At 36.7% G+C, this 24,612-nt stretch overlaps 1 protein-coding gene across 1 annotated transcript in view; it reads left to right on the top strand.

The window, feature by feature from the left end:
* Nucleotides 1-18,694, top strand: part of LOC117712845 (UDP-glucuronosyltransferase 2B1-like) — a 19,531-nt gene extending 837 nt beyond the window's left edge. Inside the window, exons 2-6 of the mRNA XM_034509041.2 lie at nucleotides 7,144-7,292; nucleotides 12,985-13,116; nucleotides 15,065-15,152; nucleotides 15,287-15,506; nucleotides 17,528-18,694. Coding sequence (XP_034364932.1) covers nucleotides 7,144-7,292; nucleotides 12,985-13,116; nucleotides 15,065-15,152; nucleotides 15,287-15,506; nucleotides 17,528-17,804 — 866 coding nt within the window. The 3' untranslated portion in view covers nucleotides 17,805-18,694. The remainder of the gene's footprint in view (nucleotides 1-7,143; nucleotides 7,293-12,984; nucleotides 13,117-15,064; nucleotides 15,153-15,286; nucleotides 15,507-17,527) is intronic.
* The last annotated feature ends 5,918 nt before the right edge of the window (nucleotides 18,695-24,612 follow it).

Raw genomic sequence — 24,612 nt, 5'->3', positions numbered from 1 at the left:
ATATATTTATAATATATATAATATATAACATATAATATAGTATAATATAAAGTCATAGAATGAGATTGTTAATTGTGAGGTGATAAAGTAAAAATTGGAAATGAGCAGAGAGCCTGAAATCAAGACAAAATACTGTAGAGTAACTGATCAGAACACTCCAGAAATTACTACCCAGGCAAACTGAGACAGAGATTTCTCTTGATAATCATTTGATCTACTCTATGTTTGTCTCAATAAAAGAAACTTCAGGTTTCATGGAGTGCTTTAATGACTGTAAATGAGAACACTACAGACTCATAATTTGCTACCTAAACTATCTTTGTAGCACTGAAGAAAACACATCCCCTTAGAAATTAAAAAATTTATCAAGTATATAATGAAACGTTTTTCACAATTAGATACTATCACTAGAACTAGAAACAGTCAAGGCAACTTGCTGTTCTTAAAATTTTAAATGTCTCATATCTGTAAAACTTATGTTTTAAAGCCTTAAATCTTGCTACAAAATGCACATTTTTATTATTATTAAATATATTTTTATTAAATAAAATAATACCTAAATTAATAGTAAAAAGAAGTTAAAAGTTAACTATTTATGGAAATATCCAGCTATAACTTTGATGAATACAACTATGTTACTACTACTAGTTTCCTGTAATAGACACAGTACAGCAGTGATAAAGGTAACTTAGTCATACCTTACAAATTATCATGGTATATTTCAAGAATCAGAAATCAAGAGAATAATTAGGAAAATGGATAAAGTAGACTAAAAATTTTATGAAAGCTGTTTTTTTAATTTAATTTTATTGGATGTTATACTTACATTTCAGATTTTATCCCCTTATCCCCCTTACCCCACCACCCAGGAACTTCCTATCCCATCCTCCCTCCTCATTCTTCTATAAGGATGTGCCCCCACATACTCTCCTACTCCCAACTTTCCACCCTCGAATTCTCCCCAACTAGATGTTCATACTTCATGGAACCAAGGATATTCTCTCCCACCTATGCCCAACAAGGTCACGCTCCTCTTATGTACAGATGGAGTCATGGGTCCCTCCCTATGTGCTCCCAGGCTGGGGGTTTAGACCCTAGGGAGCTCTGGTTGATTGGTATTGTTGCTCTCCTAATGGGGCAACAAACCCTTTCTGCTCCTTCAGTCTTCTAACTTCTCCATTGGGAAACCTTTGATCAGATCAGTGGTTAGCTGTGAACATCAGCCTCTGAATGTGTCAGCCTCTGGCAGACCTCTAAGGAGACAGCTATATCAGACTCTTGTCAGCATGTACTTCCTGATATATACATCAGTGTCTACCTTTGGTGACTGCACATGGGATGGATATACAGGTGGAATGGTCTACAGGTGGCCCCTCCTTCAGTTTCTCTCCCACACTTTGTTTCCATATTTGCTCCCTTGAGTATTTTTTGTTACTCCTCTAAGTAGGACTGAGGCATCCACACTTGGTCTTCCTTCTTCATGAGCTTTATGTGGTCTGTGATTTGACTCTTGTCTATTCCAAGCTTTTGGGCTAACATCCACTTAACAGTGAGTAAATACCATGCTGTGTTCTTTTGTGATTGAGCTAACTCAATCAGGATGATAATTTTTAGTTCCATCCATTTACCTAAAAATTTCTCAAATTCATTATTTTTAATACCTGAGTAGTACTCCATTGTGTAAATTACCACATTTTTTGTATCCATTCCTCTGTTGAGGGACATCTTGGTTATTTCCAGCTTCTGGCTATTGTAAATAAGGCTGCTATGAACATAGTGGAGCATATGTGTTTGTTATATATTGGAGCATCTTCTGGGTATATGCCCAGGAGTGGTATGCCTAGGTCCTCAGGTAATGCTATGTGCAATTTTCTGAGGAACCACCAGACTGATTTCCAGAGTGGTTGTACCAGCTTGCAATCTCACCAACAATGGAGGAGTGTTCCTCTTTCTCCACATCCTCCCCAGCATCTACTATCACCTGAGTTTTTGCTCTTAGCCATTCTGACTAGTGTAAGGTGGGATCTCAGGGTTGTTTTAATTTGCATTTCCCTGATGACTATGGATGTTGAGCATTTCTTAAGGTGCTTCTCAGCCATTTGAATTTCCTCTGTTGAGAATTCTTTGTTTAGCTGTACACCATTTTAATAGGGTTATTCGATTATCCAGAGTATAATTTCTTGAGTTCTTTGTATATATTGGATATTAGCCATCTATCACATGTAAGATTGGTAAAAAACCTTTTCCCAATCTGTTGGTTGCTGTTTTGTCTTATTGACAATGTCCTTTGCCTTACAGAAGCTTTGAAATTTTATGAAATCCCATTTGTCAATCCTTAATCTTAGAGCATAAGCCATTGGTGTTCTGTTCAGGAACTTTTCCCCTGTGCCTAGGTATTCAAGGGTCTTTTCCACTTTCTCTTCTATTAGTTTCAGTGTATCTGGTTTTAAGTTAAGGTCCACTTGGATTTGAGCTTTGTACAAGGAGATATGACTGGATTGATTTGCATCCTTCTACATGTTGACCTCCAGTTGAACCAGCACCATTTGCTGAAAATGCTGTCCTTTTTCCACTGGATGGTTTTAGATCTTTGCCAAAGATCAAGTGACCATAGGTATGTGGGCTCATTTCTGGATCTTCAGTTCTATTCCATTGATCTTCATGCCTGTCTCTGTACCAATACCATGCAGTTTTTAATCACTATTGCTCTGTAGTACAGCTTGAGGTCAGGGACAGTGATTCCTCCAGAATTTTTTTTTTATTGTTGGGAATAGTTCTCCCTATCCTGGGTTTTTTGTTATTCCAAATGAATTTGCAAATTGCTCTTTCTATCTCTATGAAGAATTGATTTGGAATTTTGATGGGGATTGCATTGAATATGTAGATTGCATTTGGCAAGATGGCCATTTTTACTAACTTAATCCTGCCAATCCAGGAGCATGGGAGATTTTTCCATCTTCTGAGATCTTCTACTATTTCTTTCTTTAGGGACTTGAAGTTCTTGTCATACAGATCTTTCACTTGCTTGGTTAGATTCACTCCAAGATATATTATTTGTGATGATTATGAAGGGTGTCATTTCCCTAATTTCTTTCTCAGCCTGTTTATCCTTTGAATAGAGGAAGGCTACTGATTTGTTTGAGTTGATTTTATATCCAGCCACTTTGCTGAAGTTGTTTATGAGGTTTAGGAATTCTCTGGTGGAAATTTTAGGGTCACTTAAGTATACTATCATATCATCTGCAAGTAGTGAGATTTTGACTTCTTCCTTTCCTATTTGTATTCCTTTCACCTCCTTTTGTTGTCTAATCACTCTGGCTAGGACTTCCAGTACTATATTGAATAGGTAGGGTGAGAGTGAACAGCCTTGTCTAGTCTCTGATCTTAGTGGGATTGCTTCAAGTTTCTCTCCATTTAGTTTAATGTTGGCTACTGGCTTGCTGTATATTGCTTTTACTGTGTTTAGGTATGTGCCTTGAATTCCTGATCTTTTCAAGACTTTTAACATGAAGAGATGCTGAATTTTGTCAAATGCTTTCTCAGCATCTAGTAAGATGATCATGTGGTTTTTTGTTCTTTGAGTTTATTTATTTACTGGATTATATTGATGGATTTCCGAATATTGAACCATCCCTGCATTCCTGGGATAAAGCCTACTTGATCATGGTGGATGATTGTTTTGATGTATTCTTAGATTTGGTTTGAGAGAATTTTATTGAGTATTTTTGCATCAATATTCATAAGTGAGATTGGTCTGTAGTTCTCTTTCTTTGTTGGATCTTTGTGAGGTTTAGGTATGAGCGTAATTGTAGCTTCATAGAACTTTTTCCTTCTGTTTCTATTCTGTGGAATACTTTGAAGAGAATTGGTATTAGGTCTTCCTTGGAGGTCTGATAGAATTCTGCACTAAAACCATCTTGTCCCAGAGATTTTTTGGTGTGGAGACTTTTAATGACTGCTTCTATTTCTTTAGGGGTTATGGGACTCTTTAGATGGTTTATCTGCTCCTGATTTAATTTTGATACTTGGTATCTGTCTAGAAAATTGTCCATTTCATCCAGATTTTCCAGTTTGTTGAGTATAGGCCTTTGTAGTAGGATTGGATGATTATTTAAATTTCCTCAGTTTCTGTTGTTATGTCACCCTTTTCAGTTCTGATTTTAGTAATTTGAATACTGTCTCTGTGCCCTTTGGTTAGTCTGGCTAAAGGTTTATCTATCTTGTTTATTGTCTCAAAGAACCGGTTCCTGGTTTTCTTGATATTTTGTATAGTTCTTTCTGTTTCCACCTTGTTGTTTTCAGCCCTGAGTTTGATTATCTCCTGCGGTCTACTCCTCTTGGGTATATTTGCTTCTTTTCGTTCTAAAGCTTTTAGATGTGCTGTCAAGTTGTTAGTGTATGCTTTCTACAGTTTCTTTTTGTAGGCACTTAGAACTATGAGTTTCCTCCTAGTACTTCTTTCATAAAGTCCCACAAGTTTTGGTATGAGGTGTCCCCATTTTCATTAAATTCTAAAAAGTCTATTTCTTCCTTGACCAAGTCATCATTGAGTAGAGCATTGTTCAGTTTCCACATATATGTGGGCTTTCCATTGTTTTTGTCATTCTTAAAGCCCAGCCTTAGTCCATGGTGGTCTGATAGGGTACAAGGGTTTATTTTAATCTTTTTGTATCTGTTGAGGCCTGTTTTGTGACCAATTTTATGGTCTGTTTTGGAGAAGGTACCATGAGGTGCTGAGAAAAAGGTATATTCTTTTGTTTTAGGATGAAATGTTCTATAGATGTCACTTAAGTCCAATTGTTTCATAACTTCTGTTAGTTTCATTGTATCTCAGTTTAGTTTTTCTTTCCATAATCTGTCCATTGCTGAGAGCAGGGTGTTGAAAACTCCCACTATTATTGTGTGAGGTGCAATGTATTCTTTAAGCTTTAGTAAAGTTGCTTTTATGTATGTGTGTGCCCTTGCATTTGGGGCATAGATGTTCAGAATTAAGAGTTCGTCTTAGTACCTTTTTCCTTTGATGAATATGAAGTGTCGTTCCTTATCTTTTTTATTACTTTTGGTTGAAAATTGATTTTATTTAATATTAGAATCACTACTAAAGCTTGTTTCTTGGGACCATTTGCTTGGAAGATTGTTTTCCATCCTTTTACTATGAGATGGTGACTGTCTTTGTCACAGATGTACGTTTCCTGTATGCAGCAAAATGCTGGGTCCTGTTTATGTATCCAATCTCATAGTCTATGTCTTTTTATTGGCAAATAGAGTCCATTGATATTAAGAGATATTAAAGAAAAATGGTTGTTTCTTCCTGTTATTTTTGTTATTGGAGGTGGCATTATGTTTGTGTAGCTATCTTCTTTTGGGGTTGTTGGAAGGTTACTTTCTTGCTTTTTCTAGGTTGTAGTTTCCATCCTTGTGTTGGAGTTTTCCATCCATTATCCTTTGAAGTGCTGGATTTGTGGGAAGATAGTGTGTAAATTTGGTTTTGTCATGGATTATCTTGGCTTGTCCATCAATAGTGATTGACAGTTTTGCTGGGTATAGTAGTCTGGACTGGCATTTGTGTTCTCTTATGGTCTGTAGGGTCTTTTAGGGTCAGACAAGGATCTTCTGGCCTTTATAGTCTCTGGTAAGAAGTCTGGTGTAATTTTTATAGGTCTGCCTCTATATGTTACTTTACCTTTTTCCCTTACTGCTTTTAGTATTTTTTCTTTGTTTTGTACATTTGATGTTTTGATTATTATGTGACGGGAGGTATTACTTTTCTGGTCTAGACTATTTGGAGTTCTGTAGGCTTCTTGTATATTTATGGACATCTCTTTCTTTAGGTTAGAGAAGTTTTCCTCTATAATTTTGTTGAAGATATTTACTGGTCCTTTAAGTTGGGAGTCTTTACCCTTATCTATACCTATTATCCTTAGGTTTGGTCTTCTCATTGTGTCCTAGATTTCCTGGATGTTTTGGGTTAGTAGCTTTTTGTATGTTGCATTTTCTTTGACAGTTATGTCAATGTTTTCCATGGTATCTTCTGCACATGAGATTCTCTCCTCTATCTCTTGTATTCTGTTGGTGATACTTGTGTCTATGACTCCTGATCTTTTTCCTAGGTTTTCTATCTCCAGGGTATTGTCCCTTTGTGATTTCTTTATTGTTTCTACTTCCATTTTTAAATCCTGGATGGTTTTGTTTAATTCCTTCATCTGTTTGGTTGTGTTTTCTTGCAATTTTTAAGGGATTTTTGTGTTTCCTCTTTAAAGGCTTCTACCTGTCTACCTGTGTTCTCCTTACATTCTTTGAGAGTGTTATTTATGTCTTTCTTATAGTCCTCTATCATCATCATGAGAGGTGATTTTAATTCTGAATCCTGCTTTTCCGGTGTGGTGGGGTGTTCAGGGCTTGCTATGATGGGAGAACTGTGTTCTGATGATGCCATGTAACTTTGGATTCTGTTGCTTACATTCTTGCTTTTGCCTTTCACCATTGGGTTAACTCTAGTGCTACCTGCACTCACTGTCTCTGACTGGAGCCTGCATTTTCAGTTATCTTGCTTGTGTCTGAACGCCGCAGGGTCCAGATATCTCTGTGATCTGTTAACCCTGAGCTCCAGCTGCTCTGAGTACAGTGTCTCCTCTAGGATGTCTCAGGATATGGTGTCTCCATGGTAACAGACCAGCTAGGTGTCTGCTGCTCTAGGTGCAGTGTCTCCTCTAGGATGTCTCAGGATAAGGTGTCCACTGTTGTGAGTACAGTGTCTCCTCAAGAATGTCTCAGGATATGGGTGCCCGCTGCTCTGAGTTCACTGGCTCCTCTAGGTAGTCTTGCGATATGGTGTCTGTCACTCTGAGTTCAGTGGCCTCTCTAGGATGTTTCGGGATATGATGTCTACACAGGAGCAGAAAGCTGTTTTTCTAATCATTTTCAAGCTTCTTTACAAGACTCAGAATGTTTCAAATTCATTGGCGTAACTTTGCAAATCAATGGAATTTTCACACAATATTTATGTTAATATAATTATATCATAAATCATAATTGAAACATCTTAAATTGCTTGTCTACATGATCTCAACTCACAGAAATCACCTGCTATATTCCAGACAATCTCCTTTAACCATTGTATATTTTATGTGTTTTGGGGTACAGGGAGACCCACTACATTAACTGAGATGATGGGGAAGGCAGACATATGGCTCATTCGAACCTTCTGGGACTTGCAATTTCCTCACCCTTTCTTGCCTAATTTTGACTTTATTGGAGGATTCCATTGCAAACCAGCCAAACCACTGCCTAAGGTAACTCTTTATTGTTTCTCTTGATAAACAGTTTTTCCTTTTTCAAGAAAACAATTCATCAGATGTTTGGTTTCTTTTCAGTTGTTTGGTTTCCTGAGAAGTATAAAAAATGAGTTAGAACTCTCTGACAATTGACATATATAATATTTTCTTACATCTCTGTTTCTCATTAGTGTGAAACAGTGTCAAATCACTTTAGAATGTGGTCAATGATATAAGGATGTTTAGGTAATTCATAAAATATAATTTATATTCTCTTCAAGAACATATAATAAATACCAGATATGTGTTGAAGAGCTCAAGAAACAAAGGATCCATTTCTTTGTTAAAGAGAAATTATATTGGACTTGAAAATCTTATACTGATGATGAAGTATTATATACAGTATAATAAATGTTATGTATTGTATAATTAGAGATAGATAGATAGATAGATAAGTTAGAGAAATATCCAACAAAGATCAGAGGTAATGTCCTCAAATCCTTGTGTTGTTTCACTGCCTGGCCAGTGTACAGGGTTAAATTAGCAGATGAAAACAAGAGAGAGGAAAACAGACAACTGCCAAGAACTCCAGACCTAACTAAGCAGGTTATAGCATGGCACGCAGGTGGAGTTAGACAACTTCATGTGTGTGTTCCACACACTGCTCCCTTTTACATTTCCACTTCCCTGTAGTCTTTCTACATTTACATTTTGCAGGTATTTTTATTTCGTCTTTGTAGTTTCCACATATGAAAAAGGAAACAACACTTATATTTCTGTGTCTGGCTTACTGCTTAACATCATGTCCACTAAATAATAGCTGTTTACCTGGGATCATATAATAATAATATTTTTAATCTCTGGGTAAAACATAATTGTATATTATATATTATTTACAGACACATTTTCACATTAATCAGTTGAAGAATATCTAAGCTAATTCTGTATTAGGGGCATTGCAAATAGTGATGCAGGGAACATTATTATGTGGAATTTTTTCCTTACAACTATTTCTCTCAGATATCACCAAAGGGTGGCATAGGTTAACTGTATATATCATACCAATGTTACTTATATGAAAAAAAATATTTGTTTTTATATTGATATCAAGAAAATTATTTATATTTTGTATTGACATCATTTGAAATTTCCAACAAGGATAAATGGATAAGTATTACATTTCCATAATATCTGTAGGAGCACTTTATATTAAATTGTTGTGACATTCATTATAACTGGATTATGATGGAAAAGTGACATACATGAATTGAATTTTTCTGATAGCTAAAATTATTGAAAATTTTTCAGATAACTGGAGGCTACTTCATCTGAGGGAACAACTACTTTGGACCATTGGCCTAAGCTTATTGAATTCTTTTTTCTTTTGATGTTAAAGAGGTTTTTTTTTTCCTGGAAACTTATTTTTTCTTTTCTTTCTTTTTTGTTGGATATTGTATTTATTTACAGTTCAGATTTCATCCTCTTCCCCCCATAGTCTCCCCAAAGAATGCCCCTATGCCATCCCCCCTCCTCCTTTTTGCTTTTATGCCATTTCAATTACATGCAAGTATTAAGGTCAGTTCTAGGTTGAGGAACAAGCAAGAAAATAAACACAAATGGTTAAAGAATAAGCAAGAAACTAGACAAAGTTCTGTGACAACTTCCTTGATCATTATTACTAAAAGCTTATCAGGATGACCACAATATCTGAGCCTACTTTCCTGTCCTAGCCCAAAGTTATTTTCATGCCTGAAATTACTTCTTTGTTCTAGCCTAAGATTTAGATTCCTTCCTGAACTTACTTTTTTGTTCCAGCCTAAGATTTATATTCCTGCCTGAAATTACTTCTTTGTTCTAGCCTAATGTCAGATTCCTGCCTGAAGCCCATTTCTATTTTCTTGGCCCATGTCAGATTCTTGCCAATCAGCCCCAAAAGCTCTCCGCATCTCCCTCTTTTTTATTTCATAAACAAGACTGAGCTTGTCTTAGGTCATTCTGACAAGAATGCCTTGTGTACCCTTCGTGGAATGTGCATTATCAAAAGCAATGGACTTCTGCCTTAGGTTGGTAAGGCTCTGTTCAGAATATTACCTGTCCTTTGATTTCTACCCTGTTGAATTAATAACTTTTTCTGGGGGTCCATTCTCAGTTTCAAGCCATGTACTTTACCTACCAACATGTTGATGTTGTTAAAGACAAGCTTTCACATGATGAGCAGGAATAAAAGTATTCCAAGGACAAAAAGGACTACCATGCTCAAGCTATATATACCATGCTTGAAGCTTGACTAAAATGGAAATACTGACTTCCGGTCACAGGTAATTTTATGAGCAACATCTGCAGCATCAACACTCAGCAGAGCAGCATTCTTTAAATTCATAAGCTCACTATGCAAAGTTGAGACATGCAGGGAGGTGTTAGAATTATGCCAAATACACTGCAAGTGTCTTTAAACTTTTGCTAATTATAATAACTATCCTTGCTAATTTAGAAGTAATACAATACCAGTGGTATTTGGTAAGACACTTGACCATGATGGCTCCTTACTCTTAAACTCTCAAACACATTCAAATAATTTGAATGGGATAAAGAGCATCCATCCGTTGTTCCAAATGCCTATCTAAAACCTCCTCTATACTCAACACATTAGTAACCTTTTTTGCTAAATGATTAACAAAAGCAGCTGTCTTAACTTCTTGTGTCAAAGCAATTGAAGCAGCAGTCATGCTAGCAATAAATGTAATTAAAGCTGTTATACCGGCAATAATCAATCCCATTACCCTCCTGATTCTGCTAAAAGCCTGACTCACTTCTTCCAGTACTTGTAGGCTTTTTTCAGAATACTAAGGTTCTGTACTACTCAGGCAATAAAACAAAAGCTGGTCGATAGACCTCCATAACAGATGTCAGATTTCAACATACTAACACAATTAAAAGTGTACAATCAGTGCAACTTACATTAAATTCTCTAGAAAAAACAAAAGTAATTTTAACTTGACAATTAAAAGAGCCTTAACACATGCACTAACACTTGTCTGAAATCCTGCCCTAACTTTATTTCTTGCTGACATAATGTCATAGAGAACTGCAGTTAACTTCCAAATATGTCTCTGAAAATGTCCAGAAACAGCCTTCCAAATAAAGACTGTTATTTCCAATATTGGATTGGTTTCTAGACCAGTCCATGATTGAGTCCGAAAAACTGGTCTCATTTAAGAAAAATGCAAGAGTCATTATAATTCTCTTTTAGATTCTCTGTCCCACAAAGTCTAAAAACTTGAGGCAAGACAGCTTGTTCCATCTGGGATATAGGTAAGCAAAAGTGGATTGAGAATATATGTCCAATACAACTTCCCAGTCACCATTGTCAGGGCACTCAGCAAGCTCACAGGTCAGCATCAATCTTTGTTCCAGCATCAGCATGTCACACCCGTTGCTCTGGCAGACACCATGCTCCTTCTGCTTCCTGCAGAACAAACACAAACACACCCTCTTTCCCATATTTAACACCTGATGGGGATCATGCCTTATGCCAGTAAGTGGATCCTTTCCTTTCACGTCGGCATAAGAATGCCTGGTTGTAAGGTGCCATAGACAGTAGAAATTCCTTGGCATCCAAACTTTTTTAAAAATTTAAAATAAAAAGAATATGATTTAAATAAATTTGTGGTGTACAAAGATATACCTCCCCATTTTTATTTCATGAAGATATTCTTTTAAAGGTCCATGGGCCCCTTCCACAGTAGCTTGTCCTTGAGGATTATAAGGAATCCCAGTAATATGGATAATATTAAATTGTTGACACAAAGTCTCGAAGGCTCTACTGCAATAGCCAATTCCATTATCTGTCTTTTCTTTTCTTTCTTTTTTTGTTGGATAATTTATTTATGTACATTTCAAATGTTATCCTCTTTCCCAATTCCCCCTCCAAAACCCCTTATCCCATTCCTCTCCTCCTGCTTTTATGAGGGTGTGCCCCTACCCATATACCCATTCCAGCCTCCTGCCCTCGAATTCCCCAACACGGGGGCATCCAGCCTTCTTGGGACCTAGAACCTTCTCTTCCACTGATGCCTGACAAGGCCATCCTTCACTATATATACAGCTGGAGCCATGTGTCCCTCCATGTCTGTTCCCAGGTGGCTGTTTAGACAATTGGAGCTCTGGTTGGCTGATAATGTCACTCTCCCCATGGGGCCACAAAACTCTTTAACTCTTCTCACTAACTCCTCCATTGTAGACCTTGTGATCAGTTCAGTAGTTGGCTACCAGCATCCACCTCTGTATATGTCATGCTCTGGCAGAGCCACAGAGGTATTTTTTTTTTTTTTTTTTTTTTTTTTTGTAATTAATACACTCTCTGAACAATTTACAAATATTCGCCAACTCTGTAGACGATCTCTTCATTCTGATATATTTGTTCTTCATAAGCATTTATTATAAGGTACTCCTCCTTTTGAGTTCCTAATTTATTCCTAGGGATACTGGGATTATTCTATACATTACTAGTTGTTTTTTTTTTTTTTTTTTTTTTTTTGTATTTTGTTTTTCCCAATGTCATAGAGTTTTTCTTCCTTTTTTCTTTTTTCTTTTTTCTTTTTTTTTTTTTTTTTTGGCAGAAGAAACATCATTATTTTTATTTAAAATGTACTACAGATAATTTCTCTCTTTTCAATGTGAGAATAAAAAAATTAAATTAACTCATTTATTTATATCCCAACTGCTGCTACCTCCTGGTCCCCCTCTTAGACTTCCTATCTTATCTCTCATCAACCTCTCCCACTCACTCCCTCCCATTCTGCTTTCCACTCCCTCTTTCACTGCTCCCCACACTCATTTCCCTCAAAGAAATCTCAAAAAAAAAAAAAAAAAAAAAAAAAAAAAAAAAAAAAAAAAAATCAAAGGAATGGATTTAAAAGCAATGAGCCCAAAAATATGCAAGCAGACAAAAGGAGAGAAAAAACACACAAAGGATAAAAAGCAGGGCATTTATTTTTGGTTGGCTAAATACCCCTGCCTGAGCTTGGGACCTACCCTGGTGTATAAGTGATTTACCCAGTCACTATTAGGGAGAGCTGATTTAACCTTTTGTTTTCAGATATCAATTGCAAATAGCTTCTTAGTTAGAAGTGGAAGTCCATGACCATTTTCTACTCTCAATGCTGGAATTCATGTGACTTAAACATGTGAATGGTTTAGACATGTTGCTACCTTCTCTGTGAGTTTGTAAGTGCATCAGTGTTATTGTACCTGGTAGACAATGGGATGTCATCCAACCCCTCTGGATCTTATATTCTTTCTCCCTCCTTCTCAAGTTGTTTTTAAAATACCTCCTAATGATCCTCTAAATTTCAGTGACCTCTCTATTAAAAATACTTTATTCCCTCTAACTTTTTGACTTTGGTCAATTATACTAATAGTACAAATGCATTCTTCAAGAACACTAAGGACTGAGGCACTGGATACACTCATGGGTCTTTCTAAAATAATTCTTGTGATTTTGAGATTTCCTCTGGTAATGGTGCTCTCAGTTTTTGGACAATGCTACCCATGCAGCTATATATTTGTGATAAGGCAAAGGATACACTCACTGGTCTTCCTAAAATAATTCCTGTGATTTTGAGACTTCCTCTGGTAATGTTGGTCTCAGCGCTTTAGACAATGCTACCCTTGCAGCTATATATTTGTGATGCCACAACTGTCTTCATAGGAAATGGAAGAATTTGTTCAGAGCTCTGGAGAACATGGTGTGGTGGTGTTTTCTCTGGGATCAATGGTTAAAAACATGACAGAGAAAAAGGCCAATGTAGTTGCTTCTGCTCTTGCCCAGATTCCACAGAAGGTAAGAGAAAGTGTCCACGAGGTGAAAAAAAATGTATTATAAGACTGTTGAACACGGACAGGAATACAGTAGGGAAAATTTCTGTGAAAAGTAAAGTAACTGGGCATTTCTTATGCATCTCAAATACCACATTAAAAAGAAAATTATGGCCGGGCGGTGGTGGCGCACGCCTTTAATCCCAGCACTTGGGAAGCAGAGGCAGGTGAATTTCTGAGTTCGAGGCCAGCCTGGTCTACAGACTGAGTTCCAGGACAGCCAGGGCTACACAGAGAAACCCTGTCTCGAAAAACAAAAACAAAAACAAAAAAAAAGAAAAAAAGAAAAAAAGAAAAGGAAAATTATGAATTGCAGAGGATAAAATATTAGTCTGTTTCTGATTCACATTATCACCTGAAAGATCACACGTAGCTCCAACAGGGTTGTGCATACCTGACATGTTGGTGCTTAGACATCTGAAGTAGGTCTTTTTCTTCATATTTACAACCAGTTTACACTTCTTGTTGATTTCCAAGCATTTCTGGGCTGTTTCTTGGGTCAATATCTCAAACAAAGTGAGAAAAAAAATAAGTATAAGAAAGCAAGGATGGAAGGAAGGAGAAACAGGAGGAAATACAATAATGGGGAATATTATACTGGGGCCAAAGAGATGACTCAGTGATGCATTAAAAGCACAGGCTGCTCTTCCAGAGGAACTGGGCTTGATTGCTGGAATTTACACAGTAGCTCACAAGTGTCCCCAACTCAATTGCCAGGGAATCTAATGTGCTCTTCATACCCCCAGGAAGAACACTCACAGTGCAGAGAATTACATGCAGGCAAAACATCCACATACAGAAAATGAAACAAGAATGTCTGAAAAAAAAAGAGGAAAAATATGTTCTTCCTAATTACTGACATAGGAAAATATGAGAGGACTGATGAAAAAAGGTCCTGACACTGAAGTGGAACCAGGATTATGAAATTATGAGCTCATCGGGAGAAATTCTGTTACCAGCAAATCAAGTGAGCTTGTTTTCCTGGATGGTGAAAGAGATTGAAATTTAAGAAGGGGTCGCGTGTAAACAAGGATAACATAGGAAGAATCTAGCAGCTCCCATCCCATGAATTGTATTATTGAATGACTTTCAAACAGTAGCAGTGTTTGGATGTTTGTAAGCTAAATTCACTCTATTACTTGATACCAATTTCTCCTATTATGGAGTTTATTTAATTTACTAAACTCAAAGCATGCAGAAAGTAAAGAGTTGCAGTCACATTCCAATTTATAAGGATTCATTTTACTTTAGAACTCAGTGTGACACTAAACATGAAATGTATTCAGAACTAGAGAAAGCATATTTTTAATATTCCTGCTGACATTTTTCCATGGACAGTCCTTAATACATTTTATCTGAAAAAAAGGGAATTTTAATTCTTGGTTAGAATTATTTCAAAAATGGAAAATTATATCATATAATATATTGTAAATCAAAATAAACTCAATTATAATAGCCTAAAGAACATGAAAATATAGGTAAAATGGTGTGCCTATGACTTAAAAAGGTGTAATGTTGAGAACATATATGAGATGTACATATTTCCTATATATCACATTATGTATGAAAGATACACAATCATAAACTCTTATTAATTGATCATGGGTTTACCAATAATGATTATATTAACTGTCTAAAAATTTCATGTTTACACAAATTTGTCATTAATTATCAGACATATACAATTAGTATAACTAAATGTCATGCTCAAGTTACTATGAAGCCAAGTACAAAAAAGTATCCTTTATTTCAACCTTTTAATATCTCATACTATTTTAGAATTTGCCTTTCTTAAATTTCATTGTTCATCATTTGGATAATGTTCAACTAAGTAATCTCAATTCCCCAGAATCAAAATATACTAAAGCCTTGAAATGTCTGTAATTAAATAAGGTATTGTCTGTGCGTAACAGGTTCTGTGGAAATTTGATGGTAAGAAACCAGACACCTTAGGATCCAACACTCGGCTGTACAAGTGGATCCCCCAGAATGACCTTCTTGGTAAGGCAAATGTCACTACAGGTTTGTGGCTATAATAATATACTTACATGAGAACAGCCCTCTTCTGAGCCTTCATATTTCCTCTCTCTTTATTATTATGATCAATAATTATGTAAAACTTTTTCTCACTGCAGGTCATCCAAAAACCAAAGCTTTTATAGCTCATGGTGGGACCAATGGCATCTATGAGGCGATCTATCATGGCATTCCTATTGTTGGTATTCCCTTGTTTGCTGATCAACCTGATAATATTAACCATATGGTAGCCAAGGGAGCAGCTGTTAGAGTGGACTTCAACACACTGTCAGATACAGACCTCCTCAGTGCCTTGAAGACTGTCATTAATGACCCCTCGTGAGTCTGTTTGTTTGCTTGCTTATTTGTTTAAAGTTTTTTTTAATATAGATGTCTTCTTTCTTTTTTGGACCGTAGTCTTACTATAAAATCACAGGACCAGCCATGAACTCATATGACTGTGCCTACTTCAGCCTCCTGAGTGTTGGCATTGAAAATATGTACACTCATATTGGTGTGAATAACTATTTTGTCGGGGATCATTCTGCCAAATGTTGGAACCCGCACTGCCAAAAGCTTGGGGGCCAAAATTGTTAGAGCCCACACTGCCCCAAGCTATGGAAGCTAAATTGTTCTGACTGGTACTGCTGCTCCGGTCCATGTGTCAGAATTCCGCAAGAGAGAGAGTGAGGGCAGACACGAAGAATGGAGATCAGACAGGGTGTAATTATTCCCATTTATTTGCAAGTCTCTCTTCTTCTCTCTTTCCAAGTCCCTTGTTCCTAGTCCAAGTCCCAAGTCTGGAGTTCCTAGTCCCTAGTTCCAAGACACTACTGCCTCCAAGTTCCAAGTTCCCAGTTTCCTAGTACCTCCAAGTTCCAAGTTCCCAGTTCCCTAGTGCCTCCAAGTTCCAAGTTTTCCAGGCTGCTCTTCTGTTTGCCTCTCACCTTTTATAAGTCTCACTTCTTAACTCATGCCTTTAAGTCACACCTTTAAGTCAAACACACCCAAGGGAAAATCCAGGATATATAAAACAAGATGTTATTAGAGTATGCTCAGTTGTTGTAGGCTGTTGAAAACAAGTCTTTTGTAAGGGTATATGGCTCAAGATGGCTACTAGGATGATAGCCAACTTCTGTTTGCTCCCCACACTATTTCTTTAAAAATATTGATAGATTCGCATCATCATCAGATTGATTTTTATCCTATTTGAAAAAGAATGACTTTGAAAAACTTTGTGAATTCACATAACTGAAACTTGTGCTTATATTTAATGTTATAGTTTTGCTAAATTTATATTTCAATGAATGAGACATGGTTAGTCTGAACATATTTTATAAACATATATAAATATCACAAATATATATTTATAGGTACCAAGGAAACTACTTCTAAATATAATGGAATAATACATAATAAAGTAATCATGAACCTTAATCTTAATGAAAGGGTAAATATTTACCCACATTTGCTGAAGTTATAAAACTCTTGGTAAAACTTTATTTTACTTCTATAATGATATGCGATATTCCATAAATAGTACGAAAGGTGAGAGAAAATATTAAATTCTTACCATACCCAGAGAACACTATGGGTAGCTTCAAAGTTTGCCAATATAAAAATGTACTTAATCAGAAGATCCAGAGGCAAAATAACAGGAAAAAGTGCTGCTAGTTCTTACATACAGTCTCTTAGTCCAGGAACAAAATTGCATTGCTTTTATTCTGGTGAGAATACTGGTGGAACTTTATGCAAGGAAGAATCATACTCAACAAGTGTTTTTAAAACAGGACACTAGCTATAAAAAGGAATTAGGAAGCAGGCAGAAGAGAATAGGAGAATCTGAAACTAGAGAGGTGATGTCCAAAATGACGAATGACCCTGTAGAGCTTAAGAGAATTCTGTGTCTATTCCCTTCTTGGTCTTAAATCATGTGTTACATGTTGCAAATACACAAATACACACAAAAGGTTAGTGCACCTCCTTACTAACTTTCTCTTACCAATAAATATTGCTCATCTACAAATTTCAAATTAAAAATAAATATTCTCTAAAGAATCAAGCAAAAATAAGCCAGCATGTGTAACTGAGAAGCTGAAGGTGCATGCAGGAGATCACTAAGTACTTTCACTGTCAGCTACACACCAAGTTCAGAGAAAACCTGTGATAAACAAATGTGTTTTACTGACCTCCCTGTCACTCAACTCTCCTCTCTGACACTATAAAACATATCACTTGTGTGGCAAGTCTATGTGATTTATTTTGAGTTGCTTGTGGGACTTAATCCCAACTAAACAAATGTTAGGTAAATCGGCAAATTAGCTTCTGTTTAATTTTAGTTGTATACACTGTCCCTGCAGCTATAAACAGAATGCCATGAGATTATCCAGAATCCACCATGACCAGCCAATGAAGCCCCTGGACCGAGCTATCTTCTGGATCGAGTATGTCATGCGCAACAAAGGAGCCAAGCACCTTCGCCCAGCTCTGCATGACCTTAGCTGGTTCCAGTACCACTCTCTGGATGTGATTGGATTCCTCTTGGTCTGTGTGGTAGCTGTGGTATTCATCATCACAAAATGTTGCCTCTTTTGTTGCCATAAGACTGCTAACATGGGAAAGAAGAAAAAAGAGTAGTTTCATGATGGCTGAAGTAGAGTCCTGAGAGTCCTCTGTCAGCTGCTTCCAGTGAAAACCTGTTGTCAGTCCAGGTGCCTTCCCTCTGAAACAACACAGTGTCAGGACTTCATTGAATATGGCTCTCATGGATTCACTCTGTGTTGGAGACATGCAAGATTTCATGCCAAATATACACTCAGGGTTCTAAAAGCAAACTTATGTGTTCAGTTTAGAATGTTTTGATGTAACTGAGGATCTATGCCCAGAGCATAAAGCCTTTACAAAACACCTCTAAATATCAATTACCTTTACAAATGCCAGGCCTGCTCTGACTTTCTTTAGTAGTTACTTTTTCTTGCTTCCTTGTTTTTTTTTTTCTTTCACTACTCATAAATAATATTGTTCATGTGCCACACTTTTAAAATAGACTCACTTTTGCATCTGTATGAGAAAGTCATTGTTTCTGGTTATTTTTCAGAACACAGACCTCACCCAACTCCAATTTTATATGCCAGTTGTGTCAATTACTGCTCTAATATAGCCAATATATTTCATTTCTATTGAGGTTGGTAAAAATCCTGGATTTGTAAACATCAGGAATAAAACAGCCAATAGCAGTGATGTCATAACATTTGAGAGGTCGGAACACTCATTTGCTCCTTCACTGACAGCTTACACTGTCAGTGTATATATTATACACTATATTAATTTTCTCCTGGACAGATACCATGCCTTAGTCATCTTTCCTTCATACCTCAAAACAAGCAGCTTCATCTTCCATCCAATCACACAAGCCTTATATTGAATCCTAGTAGCAAATCTACTTATCCTAACCTCAATTGGAGGTCAACATGTAGAATACCCGTTTACTATCATCGGACAACTAGCCTCCATCAGCTACTCCTCCATTATCCTAATCCTAATACCATTCTCAGGAATCACTGAAGGCAAAATACAAAAAAAAAAAAAAAAAAAAAAAAAAAAAAAAAAATGTTTTGCCCTGATAGTATAAAGGATACTTCGGTCTTGTAAACCAAAAGTAAGGAATTTATCCTCTAAAGGCATCAAGAAGAAGGAACAAATTCCTACCATCATCACCCTAAGATGATATTCCAATTAAACTACTTTCTGAAACAGTACATAAAATTATATAGTACTATAGAACTTTTATGTATATCATACATTAAATTGTTTTCCATTAGCTTATAAGCAAGTAAACTAAATTAATGAAATAGAATATTAAATCAATATCAATCCTAAAAATCTTTTAAAACATGTCCATTAAGAATTAGCATTTTAATTAATGTTTTAAGGGTATATCTGTGTTATTAGACATACACCATTATGTCATAAACTCTTCTCTTCCATATGACTATCCCCTTTCACATTTGGTCTTCATGTTTACCATCCTCTGTGAAACCAACAACTTGACCACCTATGCCCCTCTTCTCGCTTACGGACCAATAAACCTGGGGGAAGCTAAACTAAAACTTTATCAGACATCTGGTTCTTCAGGGCTGTCAATTACATTATTTAACATACAGTCCTCTAAAATAAGACATGCAAATGGTAATGATCTAATCAGCCAATGCCCAACATAAATGTGGTGTCATGCATTTGTTTTGTTTTGTTTTTTTTTTTAATTTTTTGGATGCTGTGACTGAGCTTAGCCATGGAGGCATGAAGAGCAACTTATCATGTAGCTGGACTTCCAGTCAAGTATCATTAATAAACATAACCAAATCACCAAAACTATATTTTCATACTTGTAGGATATACAATAATACTGTTCTCAAATTTCACTTCCCAAAACCCCTTCCTCCTTCCACAAACTTTGATACCAAACCCCAAAAACATAAAAGACATTAAAACTTAAATTTCATATGATTATATTCTATTCCAGTAGTTCACAAAACATGACTTAATTTTGGCATTAATTAAAATTTTATAAAAACCAAACTTCACCTAGCTAAAATTTACTTTATCATATTCTTCATAATAAATTCATATTATCAAGTAAATATAGCTTAACAATAAAGCAAAGCACTGAAAATGCTTAGATAAATAGTTAAATCTATAAAGACAAGGGTTTGGTCCTGGCCTTATAATTAATTGGAGGTAAGAGTACACATGCAACTATCCATAAACTGGTGTAAAATCCCTTAAACATTTCCTCAAAATTTAAAAAGAGAGTATCAAGCACATTAAAATAGCTAAAGACACCTTTCCTAAAGTCACACCATGCGACTCAACAGTAATAAATATTAAGCAATAAACAAAAGTTTGACTAAGCTATACCTCTCAAGGTTGGTAAATTTCGTGCCAACCACAACAATTGTACTATTAAGCCCAACTAGATATTCTTGGCATAAAACATGATGATTATAAATTAGACAAATAGAATTAAAATGCTACTTATATGTGAAAAATCATTGTTAGGACCTAAACTCACCAACAAAGTAATTCTAATTGTTTTATATTACACATAGCTAAGATCCAAACTGGGATTAGATATTCCACCATACTTAGCCCTAAACTTCAATAATTAAATAACAAAAATATTTGCCAGAGAACTACTAGCTACATACACCTTACAACTCAAAGGACTTGGCAGTACTTTATATCCATCTAAAGAAGGCTGTTCTGTAATCAATAAACCCCACACTGCCTCACCATCTCTTACTAATTCAGCCTATATACCACCGCCCATCCTCAGCAAACCCTAAAAAGATGCTAAAGTGAGCACAAGAACAACCATAATAATGTTAGGTCAATGTATAACCAATGAGATGGGAACAAATGGACTACATTTTCATTTAAAAGAACATCAACGACACCATTTATGAAACTAAAGGATAGATGAGGATTTAGGAGTAAATTAAGAATAGAATAATTTAATTGAGCATTGAGGTACACACATACCACCCATCACCCTCCTATAATTAAATTTATTAAGCCATGAATAATACTTTAATAATCAATATATGAGAGGAGATAAGTCATAACAAGGCAAGCATACTGTAAAGTGTGATTGGAATAATCACAGCATAGCTTAATACCAAAGCATCTGGCCTACACCCAGAAGGATTGATAACAAAGGAACACTTTAAACTAATTCTAGCCATAGCATCTATTAATAATATTACTATATAAATCAAAACAATTAACCTAATAAAAGTATTTGAGAGGACTTCCGGTCTGGGCCTGAGCACTGAGCAGATCACAGCGGCAGCTCTACACCCAACCTCACAAAACCCAGAGGAAGCAGGGCTCCCAGGAGCTCTAACCTGGGCAGTATTTCAGGTAAGGAAAGAGCAATACTTGCCCCAAAAAGAAAGTAACTGGGGCACACAGGGACCCAGGAATTCACTCCTGTCTCTGAGCACTGGTACCTTCCAATAGGGGCCCAAACACTCAGCAGATCCCTGGAGATAACTCTGAACCCAACTTCACAAAACCCAGAGAAGGCAGGGCTCCCAGGAGCTCTAATCCAGGCAGTACCTCAGGTAAGGAAACAGCAATACTAGACCAAAAAGGGAGTAACCAGGACCATAGGACCCAGGAATTCACTCCTGGCCTGGAGCACTGGTTTCTTCCTGTCTTCGCCTGAGCACTGAGCAGATCTTGGGCCACAACTCTAACCCCACCAGCAACACCCATCCCAAACAGGTCTGACACAACCAAGATAATAGGAAAGACAGGCTCCAGTCAGAGACAGCTCAGGTAACACCAAGCAGATCCAGATGGTGAAAGGCAAGCTCAAAAACACAAGCATCAGCACCCCAGGGTACTCGGCATCATCAGAACCTAGTTCTTCCACATTAGAAAGTCCTGAATTCCCCATATCACCAGGAAAGCAAGAGTCAGATCTAAAATAACTTCTAATGATGATGATAGAGAACTTTAAGAAGGACATAAATAACACCCTCAAAGAAATTGAGAAGAACAAGAGAAACAGGTAGAAGCCCTTAAAGAGGAATCACAAAAATCCCTTAAAGAATTACAAGAAAACACAACCAAACAGGTGAAGGAATTGAACAAAACCACCCAGAACATAAAAATGAAAGTAGAAACACAATCAAGAAATCACAAAGGGAGACTACCATGGATATAGAAAATCTAGGAAAGAAATCAGGAGTCATAGATGCAAGCATCACCAACAGAATACAAGAAATGGAAGAGAGAATTTCAGGTGCAGAAGATACCATGGAAAACATTGACACAACGGTCAAAGAAAACACAAAATGCAAAAGTTCTTAACACAAAACATCCAGGAAATCCAGGACACAATGAGAAGTCCAAACCTAAGGATAATAGATAGAGGTGACAGTGAAGATTCCCAACTTAAAGGGCCAATAAATATCTTCAACAAAATTATAGAAGAAAACTTCCCTAAAGAACCAGATGCCCATAAACATACAAGAAGCCTACAGAATGCCAAATAGACTAGACCAGAAAAGAAGTAGCTCCCATCACATAATAATCAAAATACCAAATGCTCAAAACAGAGAAAGAATATTAAATGCAGTGTGGGAAAAAGGCCAAGTAACATGTAAAGGCAAACCTATCAGAATTACACCAGAATTCTCACCAGATACTATAAAAGCTAGAAGATGCTGGACAGATGTCATTCAGACCCTAAGAGAACACAAATGCCAGCCAAGGCTACTATACCCAGCAAAACTCTCAATTACCATAGATGGAGAAACCAAGATAATCCACAACAAAACCAAATTTACACAATATCTTTCCACAAAGCCAGCATTACAAAGGATAATAGCGGGAAAGCTCCAATACAAGGAGGGAAAGTATACCCTAGAAAGAGCCTGAAAATAATCCTCTTCCAACAAATCCAAAAGAAGATAGACACACAAAGATAATTTTACCACTAGTAACAAAAATAACAGGAAGCAACAATCACTGTTCCTTAATATCTCTTAACATCAATAGACTCAATTCCCCAATTAAAAGACATAGGCTAATGGACTGGATATGCTAACAGGACCCAGCATTTTGCTGCATACAGGAAACCCACCTCAGTAACAAAGACAGACACTACTTCAGAGTATTATGCTGGAAAACAATTTTTCAAGCAAATGCTCCTAAGAAACAAGCTGGAGTAGCTAATCTAATATTGAATAAAATCGACTTTCAACTTAAAACTATCAAAAAGGATAAGGAAGGACATTTCATACTCATCAAAGGAAAAGTCAACCAACATGAACTCTCAATACTGAGCATCTATGCACAAAATGCAACAGCACCCACTTTCATAAAAGAAACCTTACTAAAGCTCAAAGCACACATTGCACCTCACACAATAATAGTGGGAGACTTCAACACCCCACTCTCAGCAGTGGACAGATCAAGAAAACAGAAACTAAACAGAGATACAGTGAAACTAATAGTAGTTATGAACCAAATGAGCTTAACAGATAGTTATAGAACATTTCACCCTAAAACAAAAGAATATACATTTTTCTCAGCACCTCATGATACCTTATCCAAAATAGACCACACAATTGGTCACATAACAGGCCTCAACAGATACAAAAAAATGAAATAATCCCCTACATCCTATCAGATCACCATGGTCTAAGGCTGGTCTTCAATAAAGACAAAGACAATGGAAAGCCCAAACTCACATGGAAATTGAGCAAGACTCACTCAACTCAATGATAATGTGGTCAGGAAAACAATAAAGAACAAAATGAAAGCCTTTTTAGAATTTAATGAAAATGAAGACACATCATACCAAAACCTATAAAACATAATGAAAGCAGTGCTAAGAGGAAAACTCATAGCTCTAAGGGCTTACAAAAAGAAACTGGAGAGAGCATACATTAACAACTTGACACCATACCTGAAAGCTCTAGAACAAAAAGAAGCAAATATACCCAAGAGGAGTAGACGGGAGGAAATAATCAAACTCAGGGCTGAAGTCAACCAAGTAGAAACAAAAAGAACTATACAAAGAATCAAAGGGGTAATATCAGCCACAGTCCACATTCTCAAGTTCTGGGATCCAAAAAGGAGAGCATGAGCTAGCCCACAAATCACACCCTACTGAAGAACTCTGGTCTTCTCTGTGTCATATGATCCTGCTCCATCCTTGGTGATCTTGGCTAGATCCTGGTCTCATGTACTGTGCTGACAACATTCAGTCACATAGGATGAGTTATGGAATTTGTCCCCAAACAATGGAATCTGCATCAAATATAAAGAAAAGAAGTTCATCAAATATAAAGAAAAGAAGAGATAGCAAATGTCAGTGACATGAAGTGGCTGGGAAGGTTTAGAATCCTAATCATTTTATTTTGACCACTTAATACAGTAGAGAGCCATCAGGACACTAAATCTTCAGTGTGATTCTTGCCATTGAAATGGGAGTCACTAGAGCTTTTATATTGATCTGTAGTTCACTGGGGCTAAAGCAGTCATGATTGGAAAGTTTACTTGCTGTTAAAAAGTTTTGAAGCTGTGAGGATTCCCTAGGGTGTCACTGAGGTCTGCTCTATGTGCTGCCCCACTAGGGGTGGGAGGTACTGCACCTTTCTGTTCTATGTGCTGCCCCCACTGGGAGTGGAAGGTACTGCAACCTTCAGTATTGCCTGTGTCCCAAGTTTGGTGTCTGTGTGCAGTGTGGAGGACTGTACCTTCTATGCTAGGAAGCTCGACCCCTGAGCAACACCTACCACTAGTGCTTCAATTTCAACTGAGAGGAAAATGTGCTTATATGAAATGCCTCCATTTGACTAGATTTCACTTTATTTGGAGAAAGTCACATGTCTCACAATTGAACCTTGAATTACACAATGTCATGGAA

This window comes from Arvicanthis niloticus, chromosome 7 (genome assembly GCF_011762505.2).
Source record: "Arvicanthis niloticus isolate mArvNil1 chromosome 7, mArvNil1.pat.X, whole genome shotgun sequence".
NCBI classification, from domain to species: Eukaryota; Metazoa; Chordata; class Mammalia; order Rodentia; family Muridae; genus Arvicanthis; species Arvicanthis niloticus.
This window is presented reverse-complemented; position numbering and strand designations above follow the sequence as displayed.